This window comes from Vombatus ursinus, unplaced genomic scaffold (genome assembly GCF_900497805.2).
Source record: "Vombatus ursinus unplaced genomic scaffold, bare-nosed wombat genome assembly UNPS02010461.1, whole genome shotgun sequence".
NCBI classification, from domain to species: Eukaryota; Metazoa; Chordata; class Mammalia; order Diprotodontia; family Vombatidae; genus Vombatus; species Vombatus ursinus.
The window spans coordinates 5,994,337-6,012,031 of record NW_020950239.1 but is presented as its reverse complement, the minus strand read 5'-3'; the positions used below and the strand labels follow the sequence as shown (position 1 = coordinate 6,012,031).

At 38.5% G+C, this 17,695-nt stretch overlaps 1 protein-coding gene across 1 annotated transcript in view; it reads left to right on the top strand.

Moving 5' to 3' along the window:
• ADAMTS3 (ADAM metallopeptidase with thrombospondin type 1 motif 3) overlaps window positions 1-17,695 on the top strand; it is a 283,034-nt gene that overhangs the window by 228,526 nt on the left and 36,813 nt on the right. The window contains exons 11-15 of the mRNA XM_027854644.1: window positions 882-995; window positions 4,850-4,995; window positions 9,004-9,179; window positions 11,846-11,979; window positions 13,521-13,644. Coding sequence (XP_027710445.1) covers window positions 882-995; window positions 4,850-4,995; window positions 9,004-9,179; window positions 11,846-11,979; window positions 13,521-13,644 — 694 coding nt within the window. The remainder of the gene's footprint in view (window positions 1-881; window positions 996-4,849; window positions 4,996-9,003; window positions 9,180-11,845; window positions 11,980-13,520; window positions 13,645-17,695) is intronic.

Genomic DNA, 17,695 nt, shown 5'->3' with positions numbered 1-17,695 from the left:
TCTCTCTCTCTCTCTCTCTCTCTCTCTCTCTCTCTCTCTCTCTCTCTTTCTCTCTTTCCCTCTCCCTCTCTCCCATCTCTATCTGTTTATCTGTCATCCATAGAAGCCTGTGTTTGTGTATACATATATTTAGGTTGTTAAAAATCAAATTCTATATTAGAAAAATGTGGTAGAAACTTCACCTAAGAATTCTCTGCATCATTGAAATCACAGTTTTAATGCCTACAAATGTCTATATATATGTATGTATGTATGTATGTATGTATGTATACCTTTGAAATATAATGGTCCCTTTTGGTTTCATTCAACTGAATTGAAGTACACATGATTACTGTTATAGTTATTAACTTATTTCATATTTATAAGAACTCAATGGAATAATTTTGATTAAAGCTTTGTCTTACCTAAAATTGACATGATAATAGTCACTGTCTCCTTCCTAGATCTCAACATTATGAATTTAACTATATTAAAAATAATGACAGTATTATAGATTTAAAGATGGAAAGGACCTTGAAGGCAAGCTCCTCATTTTTCAGATGAGGAAACAGAGGCCCAGAGAAGGGTAATGATTTTCCTTCACACCAGTACAGGAAGCAACTTAGCAGGATTAGTTGAGTAATCATAAGATTAGAAATTGATTAATTTCATAGGTACTTATTTAGCAACTTATTAATATGTTTTTTTAGATAAGCCAAAAAAAGATTATCTATTTGGGAATTATATGTCATCATTCTATGTAAAGCATACTGCAGTTTTTTTGGTAATGAACTGAAATGAAATAAAAACAAGAAATATGGTGTGAGGTAGATATGAAACATGCTATTGTTGAATCTTATATTACCTACAATGTCATTTAAGCATTTTACTCTATTTTGCAGTTCCGAACCTTTGACCCATGTAAACAGCTATGGTGTAGCCATCCTGATAATCCCTACTTCTGTAAGACTAAGAAAGGACCCCCACTTGATGGGACTGAGTGTGCTCCTGGAAAAGTGAGTATATCTCATTCAAACTTGAACCTTAAGATGTGCTGGTATGTGTTTGCATAAAGGGGGGTGAGAAGTCATAGAGAACGTATCCCTCTCTTTTCCCCACTGTATTGGCAAGTCTAAATAACCACTGGTGTTTCAGACTTCAATGTAGTTAGACTTTGAGTTAAAATTCAAAGCACTAACTACCTTAACGCAGCTTGTGCCCTCTTGGTGGGATTGAAATTGCTTTCTGGGCTCTTCCTTCTGAAAGTTTCTTGGCATTGATGTTTTGTAACCCCATACAGAAGAAGTACTTACTTTACGGGGAAAGCTGCCTGGAGTGCCTTAAACCTCAAAGGGATATAAGTTGGACTACTTAGACAATTCTGGTCAATGGACAGACTATACTACTCACAGAAAAAACAAACAAACAAACCAAAAGCCATATTGAGATCTCCAGTGGACAAACCTTGTCTACATTAGCAGTAAAATATTTTTTATTCATTTTTCAGTTGTGTCTCACTCTTTGTGACCCCGTTGGGGTTTTTCTTTGGCAAAGATACTGGAGTAATTTGCCATTTCCTTCTCCAGCTCATTTTATAGATGAGGAAACTGAGGCAGCCAGGGTTAAGTGACTTGCCCAGGGTCACACAGATAGTAAGTGTCTGAAGCCAGATCTGAATTCATAAAGAGGAGTTTTTCTGACTCCAGGCCTAGTACTCTATCTACCCCACCTAGCTGCCCCAATAAAATAATGTACATTAACTAAGAATTTTTTTTCATGATGACTTCAGCCTTGCTAAGGCACCTTGTTCACACCTCTTTCTTAATTTTACCCAAACTGTTTTACTTATAGCTCCAAATAGTCGCCAAAATAATATTCCAGAACACAGTTCCCTCCTCCTCTCAGTAAACTCCAGTGCCTCCCTAACACCCATAGAATCTATTATAGATTCCTCTTTGGGGCATTTATAACACTTTGTAACCTGACTCCAACCTACCTTTCCAACCTTGTGATTAATTCCTTCCCTTGTTGTATTCTTGGCCCAGCCAAACTGGCCTTACAGTGGATCATACAAGACATTCCATTCCAAAGACCTCCATGCCTTCTCACTTGCAGTGCTCCATGCCTGGAATGTATTCCCTTGTCACTTTGACCTCTTCTGGGTTCATGTAAAATGTCACCTCCTACATGAAACCTTAACAAACTGTTTCTACTCCCCCCATTACCATGAATATATTTTATGTGTGTGTATATATTTGTTTATATATGCATGTATATATACTATATAATATGTTATGTATTATTTAAGATATAGTTAATATATAAATTATGTCATTACTTTAATTCTATTAGTTGATTATTAATTATTATATTAAATATTTTATATATTATATATTAACTATGTGATAGTATATAATATATATCCCTTCTCCCAGAACTTAGTACACTGCCTGGTACTTGAAAGCACTTCATAAAAGCTTATAGATGAATTGACTGATAGCTCACACTTTATTCACATAGGCATCTTTTTCTTTAAGAAAGACCAGCATTCCAAAGCCAAAACTTCAAAAACAAATGATTTAGAGTTGATGCTTTATTTTAAAATAAAAGTTTTCTGGTAGGATGTCTCTAACAAGACAGCTGTCCTGAAAAACCTGGATGATAATCCATCCTATGCTAGTTCTTACCCATGGGAAGGTTGGCAGTTCACTTAATCTTTCTGAGACTAAGTCTTTTAACCTTCTTATAAGGTTGTTTTAAGGCTCAAAAGAGATAGAGAGTGTGTGAGAAAGGGTTTTGAAAATGAAGTTCTGTGTGGATAGAATTTATTATTGTTGTTATGTAAATCAATATACGCCACTGCTACTGTTATTTTAAAGGGCATAAATCTTGCCTTTGGGGGAGCTCCAAGACTGGGGTTGATGATAGATGTGAGAGAGGGTAGAATCAGAGCATCCCTCATTCTAGTGCCCTGGGTGACCCCTACATTCTTGTCGGTTATGACAAGCTCCTTCTGCTTTAGTGTGGACTTGGTAACTGTTAGAGTTGGGATAGGGGCATCTCTAGAAACTCTTCTCACTACTCCAGAAAGTTGTAAACAATTAAATTAAATTGTAAGTTCTCTTATATTAATACTTTTGTTTTTGCTATGTATGTAATTTAAAAAAAAATCTCTTCATTCTTCTCTGCTTCTTCGTGTTTGTAATTATTTAGTTTCATTTAGGGAAATAGTATAAAAGCTACATCTAAATTCCTTTTTCTACAATGTAAATTTCAGGTTTTATATTATGTTCAGGGCTAATTTAAAAAATTTCCTTTAACTGAGAAGTGGAGAACAGGGGCTTTTATCAATCAATCAGTGATCAATAAATAATTATTTGCCCAGGGTCCATTATATTCCAGGCATTTACATTCTGTTGGGGGAGATAACATGTGTGTATAATTATGTACATAAGGACACTCTGAAGATCTCTCTGAAGAATGTTGGAATTGATTGTGAGACATGGGGGACAGTGGCACAGAACTGCCCACCATAGTGTGTGCATATCAAAGAAGACACTGTGCTCTCTGAGCAAAGTACAAATGCAGTAGCTCAAAAGAAACATGAGATGTGCAAACTTAGAGCCATCTCCACCCCAAGTGTTCATATGGACTATTTGTGCCCAACTTGTGATTCCAAGCTCATATTGGTCTAATCGGTCCCAGTCGGACACAGTGTACTTTGACCCCAACGTAGTGATGTCATTTTGGTCCTCTTTGAGAAGAAAGGACATCTAGAGCACACACACACACACACACACACACACACACACACACACACAATTTAGTATACCATATGCTATACAGCCAATGTGTCTGGGACTTGAACCAGCTCTTCCTACTCCCTCCAAAGCCATTTGTCTATCCATTATATCATGCTGTCTCCTTACATACGTCCATACAGAATATGATTACCACCATTGCAAACTACTGCCAAAGTGGTTTTCCTACAGCACAATTCTCACGGTTCTATTGTCTCCCCATTAAATGTCACTGGTTACCTTTTATTTCTGGGATCAAATATAAAACCCCATTTGCTATTTAAAGTTCTTTACAACCTGGCCTCAGCCTAGCTCTCCAGACCCATTTGTTTTATTCCCTTCTTTGTACTCATTGGTCCAGCCAGAGTAAATTTATTTCTTTGTTCTTCACATACAACATTCCATCACTCATCTCTGTGTCTTTGCACTGGCCGTGTTCCATTCCTGGAAGGTCATGCTCCCTCCTCATCAATGCATTTTCAGAACCCTGCTTTCTGTCAGGACTCATAGCAAGTGATATCTTCTGCATAAGTCTTTCCTCAGGTGCTAATGTCTTTCCCTACCATGGTCACCTTAAATTTCTCTGTGTATGTTTTGTATCAACTATATATGTGCTTAGGGCAGCTAGGTGGCATATTGGATAGAGCACCAGGCCTGGAGTCAAGAAGACCCAAATCCGGCCTTAGACACTAGCTATATGACCCTGGACAAGTCACTTAACACTGTTTGCCTCAGTTTCCTCATCTGTAAAATGAGGTGGCAAGACACTCCAGTACCTTTGTCAAGAAAATTTCAAATGAGATCATAAAGAGTCAGATACAACTGAAAAAAATCACTCAACAACAACTACAAATATATGTCTCCCTGTTAGAATATAAACTCCTTGAAGGCAGGGATTGTTTTACTTTTGTCTTTTTATCTCCAGTATTGATATAGAGTGGGTACTTAAATGTCTGTTGATTGATTGATATGCATCATCTTCCATTTCAGCAGGTGAATTATTTTTATATCATTAATTCATCCATATTAATTATGTTAATAATCCAGTTCATATCTTGATTTTTCTCAAGTGGTGCTACAAGGGTCACTGCATGTGGAAGAATGCCAATCAAGAGAAGCAGGATGGAAACTGGGGGTCCTGGACCAAATTTGGCTCCTGTTCTCGTACATGTGGGACAGGTGTTCGCTTCAGGACACGTCAGTGCAATAACCCAATGTGAGTGAGAATGTATTGTAGGGTAATCGTGTGACTGTTGTTATTAGTAGGCTGTTTGACATGTTGGACTCAAACCCTAACCTCAGAGTCATTTCTATGGAGCAGCCAATCCCACTTGGAAATTTGGGCAATTCCTTCTATATCCATTTCATGAGTAAAAAGGAAAAAAAATCCACTAAAATTTACAATAAACTTCCATATTTGGAGTAGCACGAAATAGCCCTTACATGGGTAGCATTCTCTATGGGTTTACCATTCTAACTTGGTGCTTTTACTCTCAGGTTGTGTCCCCAGAGGGCAGCTACTCTTCCCAGACTCCAGGATAGAATTTGTAGAACTTTTGGTCTGTTCTTTGAATACCATATCTCAAGAGCCTTGGCTAATATTCTTCCTATCAGCAGCCAGTCAAAGCAAAGGCATTTGCTAAAATAACATAATGAAAACAAGCAACTATAAAACGTTTCCAGTTGTTGCTATGTGAATCAGTATATGCCATTGCTACTATTATTTTAAAGGATATACATATCGATTTTGGGGGAGCTCCAAGACTGTAGTTGATGATACACATGAGAGAAGGTAGAATGAGAGCATTCCTCATGGTGTTACAGCCTCCTCCTAATATCTGCAGCATTTGTAAGAGTGGGCACAAACTTAGAGTATAATAGTAGTAACACATGAGAAACACATGTAGTGAAGGCTACTCCCTCCTCTGCTACTGCCTGGCTGAGAAGTCCTTTCTTTCCCGTGGAGGTTTCACAAAGCTCCACCCTTCTTGCCATTTCACCTCTGGATGGGGTGTTCACCTGGTATCCCAGAGTCCGCTCCTCTCTATGGTTTAACGCTTGATTGCCAAGGCTGTCTTGGCAATAATATTTTAAAATAGTCAGCTCTGTTCTTTTCTGACAGAGAGCCCACTCCTCTAATCTTCTGGTCTCAATTGACTGCCTTTCTGTATCAATGTCTATCAGGAGTATTTGTGCCTTGTTCAACTATAATTTAAATTCTCTTGAAGTGACTTTCTAAGGGCTGGATGGGTGCTTCCCTTTGGAAAGTAGTTCCATTGCTAAATATTATGGTAGGTGGAGGGAAAGGGGATAAAAGGAGAAAAATCCCCCCTTTCTCTTGCAAAAGTTTTTTTCCCTCAAGGGCCAGGTTGTTTTCCTATTCGGTGCTCCTGGAGCAGACTGTGTTAAGCTCTCTTACTTACTATCATTTAAAGACCACCATGACATATGTCCATCTTCTACTAGCTAATTGGGAGCTGTCCTCTAATAAATGAAGGCCTTCACACACCATAAAGAATCAACAGATTTCCTATTTTTTTCCTCTTCTTTTTCCAGTGTTAAGTTTTTTGTTTGTTTTGTTTTTGTTACTGATGACTTCCTTGGGTAGTGCATTTCTTTCTTCTTTTCTTGTATTTATGTTGCCTGGAGTGTTTGAAAGACAAATAATCTGCTCATGTCTGATTTTCTTTGTCGTAACGCTTCAAATGCCTCTCTCTTATTGAGCATACATTTTTAGTGATGATTATGTTCAAGTTTGTAAAACGTGTCATTTTGGCTTGTATTTTGAGCTCCTTTGCTCTTTGGAAAACATTATTTCACTCTTTTTGGCAGTTTCTGGTAGGTACAGAAGAGTTTTATGTTCTTTGAATTTCCTTTCCTTTATATTTAAAGATTTTTTTTTCCTGTTTGCTTGTAGAATTTGATGTTTGTCCTTGGAATTGTTCAATTCAACCACTCTGTGTCCTGGAGTTGGGAGCTCAGGGTGCTTTGTTTTTGTTGTTGTTGTTATTGTTTGTTTTTTTCTAGAGGTGATCTGTGGATTCTTTCAATTGACATTTTGCTTTCCATATTCAGAAGTATTAGCTCTCTTTGCATCGTGATATTCAGGTTTTTTGACTTGTATTGTTCCAGGAGAAATATAATCCTTCCATGGTCTCTATCCATCCTGTCCTCACGATCAATATTTTCTTTTAATGTTGCTTTTTGTTCTCTTCTTTCAGATTGTTCTTCACTTCTTTATGTTTACATTGTCAATCTTTGATTCTCTCTGATTTCTTTGGTGTAATTCACCATGACAGATTTAAATTTTTCTAATCTGCCCATTTTTTGCTGTCTAGGCCATGAATTCTGTCCTCACAATTCTTAATTCTCTTGAACCATTTGGAAACAATCTGGTATGGCTTCATATTCTCTTTGGAATCCATGGGGTCCTCTGCTTCACTGGGTATTGATTAATTTTCCTTTTTATTTATTGACAGAGGTATTTGGACTTGTTTAGATGATTGGGAGGCCATATTTCCTTCTCCTGTTAATATCTTCCCTTTTGGTTTTCAATCAAGTTTTTTTTTTCTAGTTATAAAATGTTTAATTCCAAATTTCAATGAAATAGAGATGATGAAAATACTTCAAGCACAGCTGCATATTTTCTTTTTTTAAAATATATTTCCAAGTTAATCATGTTGTGAAAGAAAAACTTGAACAAAAGGGGAAAAAACACAAGAAAGAAAGAAAAAGAAAATAGTGTGCTTCAATCTGCATTCAGACTCCATAGATCTTTCTCTGGCTGTAGCATTTTCCATTGTGAGTCTTTTGGAACTGACTTGGAACCTTGTATTGCTGAGAAGAGCTAAGTCCATCATAGTTGATCATTATACAATGTTGCTATTACTGTGTACAGTGTTCTCCTGGTTCTGCTTGCTTCATTCAGCATCAGTTCATATTGCTTTCCAGGTTTTTCTGAAGTGTACCTGTTCATCATTTCTTATAGCACAATGGTATTCCATGACATTCATGTACCACAGCTTATTCAGCCATTCCCTAACTGATGGGCATCCTCTCAATTTCCAATTCTTGGCAACCACAAAAGAAGAACTGCTGTAAATATTTTTGTACGTGTGGGTCCTTTTCCTTTCTTCTGATCCCTTTGGGATATAGACCTAGTAGTGGTATTGCTGGATCAAAGGGTATACACAGTTTTATAACCCTTTAGGCATAGTTCCAAATTGCTCTCCAGAATGCACTCAAGGTTTTTAATTGAGTTTTCTTCGTCCCAAGATTTTGGTCACTTCAATCTTTTTTCTTTTTATTCCCTTATCATTCACTTTCTGATTCTTTCTTTTTTAATGGCAGTTTCCCTGAGGGCTGGACCTCAAAGCCATCTCAATCTCCTCTCTTACTGGAGAATTCACTTTCCTCCATCCTTACTCTCTTCCCTAAAAGACTTCTGGGGGAAACAGAATTGCCACAGCTGGATACTAGTCCCCTTTCACTCAAGCCTGGTGAAGTCCCTCACTCAAGCTAGGGCCCTATCTTAGTTCCATCAGTTCTCTAGTCTTCTGACTGATCATTGCTACAGGAGAGTGGACTGCCATGCTCCTGCCCAAAGCAGCACAAGCTTCCTCACTTTCCTGTATCTCCACCTCCACAGAATATTACGTGTATACATAGGGGAAAGTGTTTCTAAAAGAAAAGAAATAAAAGATTCTTATCTTCCTTGGAACTGAGCAGAGCTATGAAGGTCCTTCTTTGGATGGGGTTTTTAGGACTGACTATCTTCTCCGGTCTCTGCCATCAGGAATGAATTTGCTGATAATGCTGGGTTTTTGCCCCTCTCTAGGTGGGTGTCAATTGCAGATGAGACCTCTTGCTTTCTCAGGATAAGATTTGATCAATACCTCCTTCAGTAGGGTTATCAGCTGTCTATATTGGGGGGGGCAGGAATCCAGTTTCTGGGCACACATGCTCATTTTTTTGTTTGTTTGTTTTTCATCCTTCTTTGTGCCCATGTCATCAAAATGTATGTTTCTCAACTTTCCACATTTGTCTTATGTATGTTGACTTTTCCCCTGGGGTAGAAAGGTTTTTAAGCTGGGAAGTCTGATTCCAGTCTCTTGAAACTGGCAACCCAAAGCCTCTGGCATTGTGCCCTTGGGCACTGTGTAAGGAAACTTCCCATCATGAACCAAGAGCCAAGAAACCTTCTTAAAGATCATCTTTTCTTTAGGCCAATCAATGGTGGTCAGGATTGCCCTGGCGTTAATTTTGAGTACCAGCTCTGTAACACTGAAGAGTGCTCGAAGCTCTTTGAGGATTTTCGAGCCCAGCAGTGCCAGCAGCGGAACTCCCACTTTGAGTATCAGAACAGCAAACACCACTGGCTGCCCTTCGAGCACGTGGATGGTGAGTAGGGTCCTGTTGCTCATGTCTTACCAAGAACACTTTGAAATTTAAGTTCAAGATCGGTTGGACTTATTGAATTTGACTTGGTGACACAGGAGATAGGTGCTGGTCAGGAACCCTCGCCTGTGTTTTCACATGTGAGGACAAGCTGGGGCTAATAAGTCACAGCTGCCTCTTGTGCTGTGAAATAGGAACGAGGATGAGTGTGCTGGGTAACTGTTCAGGGTCCAAACTGGACTCTTCTTCCTGGACAGTAACTCTCGAGCATTTTGGCTGATGGAGGGTTGATCCAGAACACACACACACACACACACACACACACACACACACACACACACACACCCATTTGTGAAACACAAGAGTATTTAATGAATGGACATTTGGAAATTTTTCTTATTCAATAAAAGTATGTAAGCATATTGCTATAACATGGAATCATGGAAAGAGACTGTGGAGTCAGATGACCTAGGTTCAAATCCCACATTTGATGCTTTCTACTTAATGTGACCATATACCAATCATGTAATGCCCTTCATAAGTAAAATGAGGCCTTTGGTCTATACTCTAGTGTCTACACTCCCTCCTACCTTTACGTCTATGAGCTGTGAAGGGAAAGAAAGGAAAGGAAAAGAAGTAGGGAAGGAAAGGGAAGGGAAAGTAAAGGAAGAAAATAGGTGAGGGAAGGGAAAAGGGAAAGGAAGGGGAGAAAAGGGAAGGAAATAGGGAAAGAAAAGAAAGGAAAGGAGAGGAGGGGAGGGAAGGGAAGAAAAGGAGACGGGAGGTGAGGGGAGGGAAGTACACTCATTCTATCAATGATTATCAGGAGGACTAAGAGAGCAAAAGATTGCAACCTAGTCCTGCTGAGTTCTAGATCTCAGCACCTCCTTGCCTCTATCATCTGTTCCTAAAGATGGAGCTAGAAGAGATGCCACTTCCTCTGGCTGCTTCCCTCGCAGAAGGACAGAAATAGTCAAGCCGTGGCCAGCCCAGCCTTTGGGTTTGCAGGAAGGGAGTTCCACGTGTTGGCACCAGTATATCCAGGGTACTTGGACAAGAGTGAAAAAAGTGACCTTCTCCTTGGATGTTCTGCTCCTTAACTTCCCTAATGGCAGGAGATAAAGTCATTGCCTGCCTAACTTGAGCATCCCTCTCCATTTGAGGCTGGACCCCAGCTTCTTTTGGAATCATGAATTTAGGGAAGCTGGAGGAAAATCAGAAGAATTAATTCTGCCCTGACCAAGTAAACCTATTTCTTCTCAGATCTTTTTTTTTCTGGTGAAAGCTGACATTTTGGATTCCAGGAATTATAAGGCTCCAAGAGAAGCAGGTTGTTGAAAAAACAAGTGTGCAAACCCCCAATAGAGGCAGCATGCATTCGTGCATTACTCGCCATCTACAAAACTCTGAAAAGAGAAACCAGGCCATCAATTGGGAGGCTGTTTGCCTGATCACAATTCAATTCATCTACTCTGGGGTGGGTTTTTTTCAATGTTTTGATGTTTCTACTCTGGCTAATTTTGAGAAAACCCAACACTTCTCTGGCATCTTTAGGAGTGAGAATAAGATCAGTTTTTCACGTCCTATCTGTGAATGTAATGGTCCAGGACTTAAAAGCACTTTAAAATTCAATTTTCCATTTCATCTCCACTCACAGAGTTTTTAATGTGCTGATAAATGGATTGAATTTCTGGCTGAACTGTTACTTCCATTTGATAGGCAGCTATATGATGTCATACTCTTGAAGTCAGGAAATCTTGAATTGAAATCTTGACGCAGACGCTCTCTTTGTGATCCCGGGCAAGTCATTTAACTTTTCTGTGTCTCAGTTTCCTCATCTGCAAAAGGAATGATAGCAATAGCTGTTAGGAGAATCAAATACGATGACTTCTGTAAAGCATGTTTTCAAGCCTTAAAGCTCTATGCTAATGCTAGCTATTTTTATTTAGAGTAAAACAGAGAAAATAACTATGAGATTACAGCACAATGTAGAAGCGTATGACCTCATAAACAATATACGTCGCTGTTTGTCTCTAGGTGGAATAGCAGATAGAGCGCTGGACCTGGAGTTAGAAGGACCTGAGTTCAAATATGACCTCAGGCACTTACTAGTTGTGTGGCCTTGAGCAAATCACTTTAACCCGTTTGCCTCAGTCTCCTCGTTTGAAAAATGGAAATAATAATAACACCTAGCTTCCAGGTTATTTGAGGATCAAGTGAGATAATATTTATAAAGAGCTTAGCACTGTGCCTAGTGTATAGTAGGGGCTTAATAAATGCTTCTTGCCTTAAATTCTCACTCTTGTCTTGAGTACATAGGCAGAATTCATATAGAGATAGCTTTATTAAGAACCCGTGAGAGCCTAGATGTTACGTTCAGTGACTTCACACCCCAAAGAAGTGGTAGCTCTGCTGTACCAGTCTAAGCCGACCAGAGCGTGGCTCAGAATCCGTGCCAGGCTCCTGTGCCTGAAGAGTTCAGACTTACACTTAAAATGCTGAGAACGTGCATCTGTCTCTTGTGCGCCGCTCGCTTTGATTTATTTCTACAGCATCCCTTTTGACTTCAGGCGACTTTGTCGAAACTTTCTATTTCAATCATAAAGCCGGTGCTGTTTAAACAAGTCCGTTAAATGGAAACAGTTGACGCTCTTCTCCACCCTCTGCAGCCAACAAAAGATGCCACCTTTACTGTCAATCCAAAGAGATGGGAGATGTTGCTTATATGAAACAGCTGGTGCACGATGGAACCCGTTGTTCTTACAAAGACCCATACAGCATCTGTGTGCGAGGAGAGTGTGTGGTACGTTCAAAGCGATTCCCGACATCTTTATGCATTGTCTTACTCTTCCAATTTTCCTTGTTTTATCATCCGGAGTAGGGGGGATGATAGAGATGTATTGGGAGGGGGTCCTTTGGGTAATTCCTTAACCCTTCCCTCCAAATGCCTATGTGGACAATTTGGACCCGACCTGTGGTAGAGCCTTCTGGGCTCACATTGCTCTAATCAGCCCCAGTCAGATGCTCTGTACCTTGACCCCAAAATAGTGATGTCATTTTGGTCCTCTTTGAGAACAAAGGACAACAGCCAAGCAACCCTTGAAGAGTAAGGTAATAGCATAGTTCTGGAAGACCATATTCGATTTCTATACCTAAGTTAAGTTGTGTCTCTCATTGCTCCTGTAAAGGGCAGCAGGATGTAGTAACAGCAGCTATGGTCATAGTAGCCACAGTGATGATGGTAATGGCTGAAGAACACAGACCACTAAACTTGGAATAGAAAGAGCAGAGTTAGAATTCTGTCCCACATATGGGCAAGTCAGTTAACCTGTCTGTGCCTCATTTTCCTCATCTATAAAACGGGGATGATGATAGCACCTGCTTCACAGGGTCGTTTGCAGGCTACTAGTGGCCCGGTGAATAGAACACTGGGCCAGTAGTCAGGAAGACTCAACTTCCTGAGTTCAAATCTGCTTCAGACACTTAAGAGCTGTGTGACCCTGAGCAAGTCACTTGACCCTGTTTGCCTCAGTTTCCACATCTATAAAATGAGCTGGAGAAAAAAAAATGATAAACTACTCCAGCATCTTTGCCAAAAAAACCCAGATTGGGTCACAAAGAGTCAAACAGGACTGAAAAATGACAACAATAACAATAACAAAGGGGAGTTGGGGGGACCCAAAGAAATAATATTCACTAAACACTTTGTAAATCTTAAAGCACTTCAGAAATTATAACTCTTACGTATAACCTATATCAAATTGTCTACCATTTTATGAAGAGGGGAGGGGAGAAAGGGAGAAAATTTTGGAACTCAAAATCTTATAAAAATGAATGCTAAAAGTTGTTTTGACATGTAATTGGGAAAAAATACTTTTAAAAAAAGAAACTTTTTTTAAAAGGTTAAAAAGGAAATTGTAGCTCAATTACTATTATTGTTATTATTATTACCTATGGGACTAAAGACAAGTCATTTATCCTCTCTGGGCCTCAGTTTATTCATGAAAAAGTCATATATACTAAGTGCTAAGCAAGTAGTACAAATTAATGTAGACCAGGGAGATGCAAAGTCCTGCTGCTAAGGAGTTTATAGTCTAGTAAAGATAATGTCTTTAATTTGATCCACAATTTATGACACATCAGTCCAGAAGGGCAGGGAAGGAGAAAATATTTAATTGGCTCAGTTTTACTGCTTATAAACATTTCTTTAAACAGAAAGGGGAGATGGAAGCCAGGGAGTTGTGGGAAGTTTCAGATCGTGTGCGGTGTTTCACTTACCCTGGTTGGGCTGATCTCGGAACAGTCTAGTCCTAACCTGGCAGCTGTGTGGTCATTTTTCTGCAGAAAGTGGGCTGTGATAAAGAGATTGGTTCCAATAAGGTTGAAGATAAATGTGGAGTCTGTGGAGGAGATAATTCTCATTGTCGCACCGTGAAAGGAACATTTACCAGAACTCCCAAGAAGCCTGGTAAGATCAGTGTTTGCTTGCATTCGTGTATATTTGGGTCAATGCTAGTACATTATTATTTACAAATGAGAGATTTTCCAAATCCTTTCCCCTCCCTCTGCAAGCTACTCTATCACCTGAAGTCCATACTGGCGTGTGTATATACGTGTATGCACACATGTGTATGCATGCATGCATATGTGTGTGGCTATATACATATGTGTTAAGTTTGCAGTTTGCTAGATGAACATGTAGTTATTTGTAATAGGATCTATTCATTTGGTTATTTCAGTGTAATTATATTCTTAGGAAATATACACATTTATAAATTACTTTACTGAATTCATATATTTCTCAGTACTTGTGTAGGAAAAAAATCTTATGGAGATTAAATAATTATAACCATTTAAAATTCTTCTTTGTAAACAAAAAGCAAACAAATGGAATACTTGCATGACATAAGTCTTTTATTTGGTGATTTTTTTTTAAATTTTCAATTAAACTTGCAAAAGTCTGACAAGGAATGCAAAATCTTGTTTTTAGTTGTTGTGATTTTATGTTCTGTGCTCTTTAGCTTTTTTTATTTTCATAGTGAACAGGTTTGTTCTGCCCCTGTGTCTTCTAAGAATACAAAAGTCAGGCTTTAAATCATTTTTAGATGACAACTTTTAAATTAGAATTAAGGTTCTACTAAAAAGGGAGATGTTTGCTATTTGGCACATATCCTGCCTCAGATGCTCACTAGCTGTTTGACCCTGAGTGAGTCACTTAACTTCTCTGTGCCTCAGTTTCTCCATATGTAAAATGGAGATAATAGCCCCTACCTCCTAAGGTTCTTGTGAAGATTAAATGAGATAACATAGGTAAACTGCTTTGTAAACCTGAAAGCACTATTATTGAAAATTATTATTATTAAAGCTATTAATATTCTATAAGTGTGGAAGCAAGAGATTCTATGAAAGGAAAAAGGCCTGTTAATATTAAATTGGATGTCTACTTTTATAACAGTTTACAGTAGGATTTAGTTTTCATGGATGACATTAACATGATGCAATATTTAGCTCCTTCTGTACACAAAGTAATTCACAAAAGTGCTAATGTTCTATAAGTAAGTATTTTCAAGATTTGAATTTTTTCAGGGACCTTCAAATACAAATGTTTTGCTCTAGGACAACTTATTTTCAAAAGGGGATCCCCTACAACTAGTCAGATACTTATTGAGCATTGCTGACTTTCCATAGTAGCAAGTATTGTTCGCCCATTTCAACAATGAAGGGATACCAAATGAGTGTATGTTGTGTGCTCGGGATCATGACAAGATCCCTGTGTTGACTAACTCAGAACCCATGGAATAGACCAGAGTTTCTCCATTCATTTTTATGTTTCTCTTGTGAAGATACAAACCTACCAAATTAACCTGGGTATGCGCAGATAAATCTGATGGAAGGAAACCATGTCAGACCAGCCATTGGTTAGCTTTTTTTCCTATGGCCTTGATCTGAACCATCATAGAGTTGACTCATTGAAAAGAATCTTTCCACTTTATGTAGCTCATAGATGGTAGTGGAGTTCTTAGGATTTCACGCTTCAAGAAAATGTCAAGATGATCCTGTGAGTTCTCCCATTTTGCAGATGAGCGTATTGAAGCCCAGAGAGGTTCATCAATTTGCAAAGGTCATAAATGGTGGAATCAAGATTCTAGACCCTATTACTCCAATACAATGCTTTTTATTATACCAAACTGTCTCTGACAGTATGTGTAATATTACTGATCCATAATCCCCCATCTTTATGATGGAATGAAATACTTTTAGAAAACGGTTAATTAGTTCCATGTCATTAACATTATAAATGTTCAGTCACTGAATGCAACCAACATAATATATGATGATTTTGAAGTAGGATTAGGATATAAAATATTAACAGCATTATTGCAATATTATGGGACAAGTTTTATGGCTCATGTATTTTATGTAAAAATTTTTGATGGGATATGATTAAGCTTAGTGACTCCTTATGGGTGTGATTTTTACAAAGTGAAAATCACGTGTTCGGTAGAACATTTCCTCTTTGTTATATATTACTCTTTTGGGGCCTGAGATAGGCGTTGAGGAGCATTTCTGTTCTTGTGTCAGACACCAGTATTGTATGGACACGAGCATATCACACATTTTCACAGCACTTCCTTTTATGCCTTCCAAAGCTATCTTAACCCAGTCTCTGAAAGACTGGGGGAAATAGCAAACTTGATAAAATTCAGACTGGAATATCATTGTTACCAAAATGGCCCCCATGGAAAGGGATGTTTTAAATTTTTAACTTGCCCACAACTGTTATTCTTTCCAATTATTTTACTCCTTCACGGGCCAACAACACAAATCAAAGTTATTTCAATGCTATCTTTATTCAGTACAATCCTCCTTTGAGGAAGTAAAGGTGGGTTCATTAGGATTTGGGCCCCTAATCCATTCCCTCCATCCCAATATTTTTGAGCACTGCTGTCCAGAATTATTGGTGTGTAATTTTTTTATGATGTAAAGACCATATTTAAAATATTGTTATTTATTATGAGTTTATGAGTTATATTATTGTGAGTTATATTATTATGAGTTATGTTGTGGTCATCCTATAAGCAATCTCCCTGAAAAAAATCGAATATTTATTAAGTGCCTACTATGTGCTAGTCACTGGGGATACAAAGAAAGGCAAAAACAGTCTCTGCTGTGAGGATTCTTAAAGTCTAATGAAGAAGGCAACGTCCAAACAACTATGTACAAACAAGATATTTACAGGATAAATTAGAGGTTATCAACCGAGGAAAGGCATTAGCACTAAGGGGATTGGTTGAGCATGAATAACTTACTGGGTTTTCTTTCTAAACAAAGTCCATGGATATCTAAAAGAGCATTTAAAGCATAATAACTCATTCCATATCAAAGTTGTATAGAATAGGGATGACATTTCATACAGCATAAATATCACCCTGTCAGAATAAGGCAGAGGTTATGAGAATGAGCCCTGCCAGTGAAAAAATGTTAGAGAAGGGTTTCCTCAGATCCAGATCCCAACTCTAATTCCCTGTTAATTTGACATCAGTTGCTTTGCCGGGGGTCTTGACAACATAGTCATTCAATAGACTAATTAACCTCTTCCAACAGGGAAACACTTAAGCAAGAGGTGCCAAAAGGAACTCAAGTTACTGGAAAATGAAATCTGCAAGTATCCAAACTTAAAATCACCTACATGATTTTTCATTCATATTTAGTCTTATTTTCATTGACTATTAATTTGTCTCAGTTTTATTTACATTGATAAAATGCCTGTGGTAGACAAATATAGTCAATGAAACAAGACTGTAGTTCCTCCAAGCACTAACATAAGGCATTTTATTTAAGGGAAGACAAGAGGAGCCTTCACATTGCCCAAAGGAGCTCGCAATGTATCTCTTTATGAAACAAAGGCCGCTAAAAATGTTCTGGGTGAGTTATGGTAAATGGAAATGGCAGCAAGATGGGCCTCTGCGACTGGCATAAAGGAGTTGGCTGCAATGGCTTCTGGAGCTTGGCACTTAAAGCATCCCAGCTAGAGGCAAAAGTGGTACATTTCATGTGTTTTATGATTCACAAATAAGGCTGTGTTATTGGGGCACCACAGAAGTCAGTCCATTCAGTCAAGTTGCTAAAGTATTCTGGGAGAAAAACGATGAGTATACTGCTTTGGTTAATTGCACTGAATATTTGACTGAATTGATTTGTTGATTTTGCCTTTGGGCATAGACTTTGACGATCTCTGCAGTGAGTCATCCTAAACTACAGTCTCTGACTTCAAGGATGAAAAATAAACCTCTGTAACCACCAACACAAATACTGGACATAAAGTTGTTGCCTAGAGGCAAAAGTGGCACAGTAGATAGGGTGCTAGATCTGGAGTCAGGAAGACCTGACTTCAAATCCAGTCTCAGACACTTACTAACTATGACCCTGGGCAAGTCACTTAAACCTATTTGCCTCAGTTTGCTTATCTGTAAAATGACCTAGAGAAGGAAATGGCAAAACCACTCCAGTATCTTTGC